Below are 8050 nucleotides of genomic sequence, written 5' to 3'. Positions count from 1 at the left end.
AAAATCCAACAAAAGGATACTAAAGGTAAAGAGAAAATCGCTACTACTAGTATCCAACCACCTCCTGAGGTAAAAGACTTTAAATTAAAAAGTTTGGATGACGTAAGTCTAGAAAATATTGAAGAACTTCTTGTTAAGAAGTTAGGTGAATTTAGAGTTAGTCCTCTAAGTTTAGAGCATGCATCTACCAACAATCTGATAGTAGATGACGAGATTAATAAAATCTTTGAAAAGTATGCTCGGAAACCATACTAAAGAATGTTTTACTATCCAAGACCAACTCCTCAAGATGTCCTAATAGAGGAACATGATAATGACCACTACCACCAAGGTTATAGTGGGTCAGATATCTATGAATGGAATATAAATGGTCTTGCTGAAAGACAAATCTATACGACAGTACATAGGATGCTAATGTATAGTACTATCTGTAAAGTTAATAAAAATACAGATAGAGCTATAGCAGAAATGATTATTGCTGGATTTACTAGTCAACTGAAAGGCTGGTGGGATAATTATCTCACCCAAGACCAACGCTTTCAAATAATGCATGCAACCAAGACTGAAGATGATAAGATTGTTCAAAACTCAGTCTATTCTTTAGTCATGAATGTAATTGAACACTTTTCTGGAAGATGGAGTGATAATAGTAAGACCATTGGAACCATGCTCCAGAATTTGAGGTGTAAAACCCTCACATCTTTCAGATGGTATAAAGATGTTTTCTTATCCAAAGTGATGGAATTACCAGAGAGTAATAGTACTCATTGGAAATCTAAGTTCATAGATGGACTCCCGCCCTTATTTGCTGAAAGGATTCGAAAAGTCCTTAGATGCACTGGAATGAGTATTGATTATAATAATTACTCATATGGTAAACTGTTTAGTGTATGCACTCAGGAAGGTTTAGCTCTGTGTAATGAGATCAAGCTACACCAACAAATTAAGAAACATCGTCTCACTGAGAGACAACAACTAGGTGAATTCTGTGAACAATTCACCATTGATATACCACCCAAAAGAAAGAAATCCCATAAAAAGGATTTCAAAAAGGATGGTTCGCTGGAAAATCGGCATGAAAAAACCCAAAGAAGAGAGGCTTTTCACAAAGCCAGAAAGGGTTTCATAAAGTCTAAAAACCCCCAGGCCTGTTATATATGTGGAAAAGTAGGCCATTATACAAAAGATTGCAAGATCAAAGAACTGGATTTAGATGATCATATCAAAGATTCTTTATGTAAGATTCTTTTGAATTCTTCTCCAGAAATATCTGATACTGATGAAGGATCTTCATCAACAAGTGAAGACCTAAGGGTCCTTCATGAAGAAAGTTATACTTCATCTTCTGAAGAAGAGTAAGATTCCTGTAATAAAGGACAATGCTCAAATCATTATTGTAATACTGACGATGAACTTTTTAATATCTACTTCCAATTTAAGGATTTAAAGATTAATGTTTTGTCTTATGACAATTTGATTGATTTACTAAGGGTTATTAAAGACCCTGAATTAAGGTCCTAGCTAATAGATAAAATTCCTACGAATCCAGAGGAAGGAACAGGGGTGGAAGAAATTCCATCTCAAAAAGGACCTTACACCATGTCTGAAATCAGAAAGATGGTGAAAAATAAGTTCCAACCTGAAAGGCTTGCTACTGTCCAAGATTTAAGTACTGAGATAAGTCATCTCAAGAAAGTGTGATGACCCGGCACGTCATCACGTGAGTTACGCCCTGTTTTCCCCATTTTATGCTTCTTCATGTTTCGTTATCGGTATTCGGTGTGTTAGAGTTAAATCGGATTGGTTTTGATAGAAAATGAGACACTTAGTCTCTTTTAAGAAGGTTTAAGTTGGAAAAGTCAATCGGATGTTGACTTATGAGTTAGAGGGCTCGGATGTAAATTCCGATGATTCGATTAGCTTCGAGGGATGATTGTGACTTAGGAGTGTGATCGGAAGAATTTTGGAGGTCCGGTGTAGAATTAGGCTTGAATTGGCGAAATTAGTATTTTGGCGAATTCCGGTTGTTAGGTGAGATTTTGATCCGAGAGTCAGAATGGAATTTCGAGAGTTGCTGTAGCTTTTTTAGGAGATTTGGGATATGTGTACAAAATTTAGGTCATTCGGACGTGGTTTGGTCGGGTTTTTGATCGAAAGTGTATTTCGGAAGTTTTTAGAAAATTAGGCTTGAATTTGATGAGTTTTAGGTAATTTGATGTTGTTTGAGGTGTTTTGATGATTAGAAGAGGTTTGAATAATGTTATGAATTATGTTGGCATGTTTGGTCGGGGTCCTATAAGGCTCGGATAAGTTTTGGAAGAGTTTTGGCGAGTGAACAGTAACCGCGCGTGTGAACAGTACTTCCGAAAAAAATTATGGGCAGAATGTTTAAAGAGATTTCATCCGCGAGCTAAGTCATTTCTTTCACCATTTTTGGGCATTTTGAGAGCTACTTGGGAGCAATTAAATAGGGATTCGAAGAGGATTGATTGGAGGTAAGTCCTATGAACTAAATACATGATTATATTGTGAAATCATCCTTGAAATTCAAGAAAATATAGCCAAATTGTAAGAAATTAGGGCTTGAAATTGAAATTCTAAATTTAGGATTTGAGGGGCCATTTGTGGTCTGATTTGAGAGATTTTTGTATGTATAGACTCGTGGCGAGATAAGGAACCCGATGACGTAAAAAAAATTCTGAATTTCGAGACGTGGGCCCGGGGCTCGGGTTTTGCCAAATTCGTGAATTTTGATATTTTTCGAGTGCTTTCGATTGGGTATTGTCTCTTAGCATTACGTGACATATTCGTTGTGATTTTGGGCAGATTCGATGCACGTGGAGGCCAATTCGAGGGGCAAAGGCTTCCCGAATTAAAGAAATAGCCGGTTTGAGGTGAGTAATGAGTGTAAATGATGTCCTTAGGGTTTGAAACCCCGGATTTGCACATCGTAGTGCTACATTGAGGCGAGACACGCACTGGATGATGCACGCGGGGTCTTTTTACTACTGGGGATTGTGACTTGGTCCGTCCCGATTGATGATTTTACTGCGTATTTTACTGAAACTTATTTGTTATCATCATGATTTAGGCTGTTTGTCATATTTGGGCTTCGTGCCAATTGTTTGAATCCTTCGGGAATTTTTATCACTATTTCCTCACTGTTTTGACTTGTATTTGAACTCAGTCCCATTGGCAATTATTGTTTTACAAACTCAGCCACTTTATACAGATTTGAAACTTAAATGATATTTTTGGGCTGAGAACTACTGTTTTACAAATGCCCAAGGGGCTTATGATGATTTACGGACTGAGTGAGGCCGAGGGCCATATGTGAGGATATGCTGAGTGATATGAGGCAGAGGGCCTATGATACTATTTACGCCACGCGGTGGCTTGAGTGATGTGAGGAGGCTTTCAGGCCTCATGAGTGATGTGAGAAGGCTTTTCAGGCCTTATGTGTGATGTAAGAAGGCTTTCAGGCCTTATGAGTGATGTAAGAAGGCTTTCAGGCCTTATGTTATTATTGCGCTTGGGCTGTAGGAGCTCCTTCGGAGTCTGCACACCCACAGTGAGCGCAGGTACCCATTATGCTGAGTGATTGATACTACGCCCGTATGGCTGATATGAGTGATATTGTTCTGAGAGTGAGCCTGAGGGGCTGATACTGTACTGAGTGACTGATACGGTGCCTGAGGGGCAGATTTCTACATGTTATTTTGATACTGAGCCCAAGGGGCAAATTTCTACTTGTTAATTACTGCCAAATTACCTGTTTTACTGATTTTAAAAGAGATTTCATTGATATTTCACTGAATTACTGTTTTAAGTGATTTTACTACTTCTGTATAGAATGCTTTGTGCCTTTACGCGTTTTCTTGCTTTCAGTCATTATTTATATTTATTACTCACTGGGTCGGAGTACTCACATTACTCCCTGCACCTTGCGTGCAGATCCAGGTACACCACAGACTGAGTGAGGATTTGTTTAGCTGAGCAGCAGTATCCGGGAGTATTGAGGTAGCTGCATGGCATTCGCAACCTTGATCTCTCCCTTCTATCTCTATCTTTTATTCCGTATTTTTCCTAGACAAACTTGTAATAGGTGGATATTCTGTATTAGAGGCTCATATTCATGACACCGGATTCTATTGGGCTATGGTGTGGTATTTTAGTTGAACTTCCACAGATTTTATTATTAATTATACACTTGAAAGTGATGACTTAGTAAATTCTCTGTGATATTTATCTATAATCTGAATAAGAATTTGGGATAATGTTGTTGAATGGTCGGGCTTGCCTAGTAGTGTGTTGGGCGCCATCATGACTGGGGTTGGGGTCGTGACAAGTTGGTAACAGAGCCTAGGTTACTTGGTCTCGCGAGTCATGAGCCGGTTTAGTAGAGTCTTGCGGATCGGTACAGAGACGTCTATATTTATCCTCGAGAGGCTGCAGAACCTTTATGAAAATCTTCTTATTCCTAAAATTCTTGTCGTGCGACTTTGTTGATCCGAGAACTAAACTTTTGTACTCTATTCTCTCGTAGATGGCGAGGACTCGTGCTACTGGACGAGGTGGACGACCACCAGTGCCACCCATTGATGCCACTAGAGGCCGTGGACGCGGTCGTGGTCATGGCAGGGACAAGGCAGCGAGAGCAGCACCTATTGATCCGCCAGCTGCCCCAACCCAGGATCAGGCACCAGCTGTGCCTATTGTTATTCCGGGTCTTCAGGAGGCCTTGGCTCAGATCTTATCAGTTTGCACTGGCCTGACTCAGGTGGTTTCAGCCACTACAGCCGCAACTACTTTACAGGCTAGGGAAGACACCCAGACTCCTGTTAATCGCGCACCTGAGCAGGTAGTGCAGGGACTTCAGACGCCAGAGGCACCTCCAGCCCAGCCAGTTGCACCAGCTCAAGGGTTTATAGTACCAGTTATGCCAGATGATGAGCAGCGCCGACTTGATAGGTTTGGTAGACTTCAGCCCCCTTATTCAGTGGTGCTGAGGGCGAGGATGCCCAGGGTTTTCTTGACAAGTGTTAGCGGATGCTCCGTACAGCAGGGATACTTCAGACTAGTGGTGTAGCATTTACCACCTTCCAGTTTACTGGGGCTACCTTCACTTGGTGGGAGGCGTATTAGAGGCGTAGGCCAGCCGGTGCAGCGCCTTTGACTTGGCAGGAGTTCTCCACTCTCTTCTTGGAGAAGTATGTACCGCAGTCCTGTAGGGAGGAGCTGCGTAGACAGTTTGAGTGGCTAAAGCAGGGAGATATGACTGTATCACAGTATGAGGCGAGGTATTCTGAGTTAGCTCATCATGCCGGGTGGATGATTCCGACAGATCGTGAGAGGATCAAAAGGTTTGTGGATGGCCTTAATTATCATCTCCGTATTTTGATGACTAGAGAGAGAGAGTATTGGGTATTTCATTTAAGGAGGTGGTAGACATCGCTCGAGAGATTGAGATGGCTCGCCGTTAGGATAGAGAGGAGAGGGAGGCTAAAAGACCTCGAGGTTCTGACAATTTCAGTGGTGCTCCTTCGAGGGGCCAATTCCAGCATGGTAGAGGTCGTTCATTCAGGCCTGCTTATTCGGCCCATCCAGAGTACCGTGCGGGATCTTCAGGTCGTGGTTATCATGGTTCTCAGCAGGGTCAGCCTTCACTAAGCGCCCTTCCAGCCCAGACTTCATCTCGTGCTCCATCAGCTCAGGGTTCTTCTATGTCGAGCGAATTAGCTAGTCACTCTGGTGCGAGGGGTTTCCCTCAGTCCCCTTCTCCAGCACCTAGGAGTTGTTTTGAGTGTGGAGAGTTTGGGCATAGGTGGAAGCAGTGTCCTCGTCATGTTGCTAGTTCGTCCCAGCAGAGGGGTCAGCCCTCGACTTCTGCTCCAGTTACTTCGCCACCTACCCAGTCAGCTAGGGGTGGAGGTCAAGCATCCAGGGGTTGCCCTAGAGGGGGAGATCGATCAGGCGGTGGCCAGGCTCATTTCTATGCTATTCCAGGCAGGACGGATGCTATTACTTTAGACGCTGTCATTACAGGTATTGTTCCAGTTTGCCACACAGATGCCTCTGTCTTATTTGATCCCGAATCCACCTATTCTTATGTGTCCTCATATTTTGCTCATCATTTGAGTACGAACCGAGGGTGTCTTGCTTTACCTGTGCACGTATCTACCCCGGTAGGCGATACTATTATTGTAGACCATGTGTATCGGTCTTGTATTGTGACAATTGGGGGTTTGGAGACCCGAGTTGATCTATTGCTATTGAGCATGATGGACTTTGATGTTATTTTGGGCATGGATTGGTTATCTCTGTGTCATGCTATTCTAGACTGTCATGCTAAGACAGTTACTTTGGCTATTCCGGGTGTTCTGAGGATCGAGTGGCATGGTATGACTGATTATGTTCCTAGTGGAGTAATTTCCTTCTTGAAAGCCCAACGTATGGTTGGGAAGGGTTGTCTATCATATCTAGCTTTTGTGCGAGATGTTGGAGCTGAGACTCCTAGCATTGATTCTGTCCCAGTTGTGAGAGATTTTCCTGATGTATTTTCTGCAGACCTGTCGAGCATGCCGCCGGACAGGGATATCGATTTTGGCATTGACTTGGTGCCAGGAACCCAGCCCATTTCTATTCCGCCATATCGTATGGCACCAGCAGAGTTGAAAGAATTGAAGGAGCAGCTTCAGGAGCTCCTAGACAAGGGGTTCATTCGGCCTAGTGTGTCACCGTGGGGTGCGCCAGTTTTGTTTGTGAAAAGGAAAGATGGCACAATGAGAATGTGCATTGACTACAGGCAGTTAAATAAGGTAACAATGAAGAACAAGTATCCTTTGCCTCGCATTGATGACTTATTTGATCAGCTTCAGGGAGCGAGGGTGTTTTCAAAAATTGATCTCCGTTTGGGCTATCACCAGTTAAAAATCAGGGACTCGGATATTCTTAAGACAGCTTTCAGGACTAGATATGGTCACTATGAGTTTCTAGACATGTCTCTCGGGCTGACCAATGCCCCAGCAACGTTCATGCATTTGATGAACAGTGTATTTCGGCCTTATCTAGATTTTTTTGTTATTGTATTTATTGATGACATTCTGGTGTACTCACGTAGCCAGGAGGAGCACGCCAAGCATTTGCGTGTAGTGTTGCAGAGATTGAGGGAGGAGAAGATTTATGCTAAATTCTCCAAGTGTGAATTTTGGCTAAGTTCTATGGCATTCTTGGGACACATAGTGTCCAGCGAGGGTATTCAGGTTGATCCAAAGAAGATAGAAGCAGTGCAGAGTTGGTCTAGACCATCCTCAGCCACAAAGATTCGTAGTTTTCGTGGATTAGCAGGCTATTATCGCCGGTTTATTCAGGGGTTTTCATCCATTGCGTCGCCCTTGACCAAGTTGACTCAGAAAGGTGCTCCATTTGTATGGTCAGACGAGTGTGAGGAGAGCTTTTAGAAGCTCAAGACAATTTTGACCACAGCTCCAGTATTGGTTCTACCATCAGCTACAGGTTCATATACTGTATATTGTGATGCTTCGAGAGTTGGGATTGGCTGTGTGTTGATGCAGGAGGGTAGAGTTATTGCTTATGCTTCTCGTCAGTTAAAGCCCCATGAGAAGAACTACCCTGTTCATGACTTATAGTTGGCTGCTATAGTTCATGCCTTGAAGATTTGGAGGCACTATTTATATGGCGTATCTTGCGAGGTATTCACTGATCATCGCAGTCTTCAGTATTTGTTTAAGCAGAAAGACCTTAATTTGAGGCAGTGGAGGTGGCTAGAGTTGCTAAAAGATTATGACATCACTATTTTGTATCATCCGAGAAAGGCCAATGTAGTGGCAGATGCCTTGAGCCGAAAGGCAGTCAGTATGGGGAGTTTGGCGTACATTCCAGTTGGGGAGAGGCCCTTTGCAGTTGATGTTCAAACCTTGGCTAATCGGTTTGTGAGATTGGACATTTCTGAGCCCAGTCGGGTGTTGGCTTGTGTGGTTTCTCGGTCTTCCTTATATGATCGCATCAGAGAACGCCAGTATGATGATCC

At 42.9% G+C, this 8050-nt stretch overlaps 1 protein-coding gene across 1 annotated transcript; it reads left to right on the top strand.

Moving 5' to 3' along the window:
- Positions 1 to 258: 258 nt before the first annotated feature.
- On the top strand, positions 259 to 1359 carry LOC138869572 (uncharacterized). The gene has a single exon (XM_070147203.1). It carries the CDS (start codon positions 259 to 261, stop codon positions 1357 to 1359), a length of 1101 nt encoding a protein of 366 aa, XP_070003304.1.
- The last annotated feature ends 6691 nt before the right edge of the window (positions 1360 to 8050 follow it).

This window comes from Nicotiana sylvestris, chromosome 1 (assembly GCF_000393655.2).
Source record: "Nicotiana sylvestris chromosome 1, ASM39365v2, whole genome shotgun sequence".
NCBI lineage: Eukaryota > Viridiplantae > Streptophyta > Magnoliopsida > Solanales > Solanaceae > Nicotiana > Nicotiana sylvestris.
Note: the sequence above shows the minus strand (reverse complement) of the source record. Positions and strands in the feature narration are given on the sequence as shown.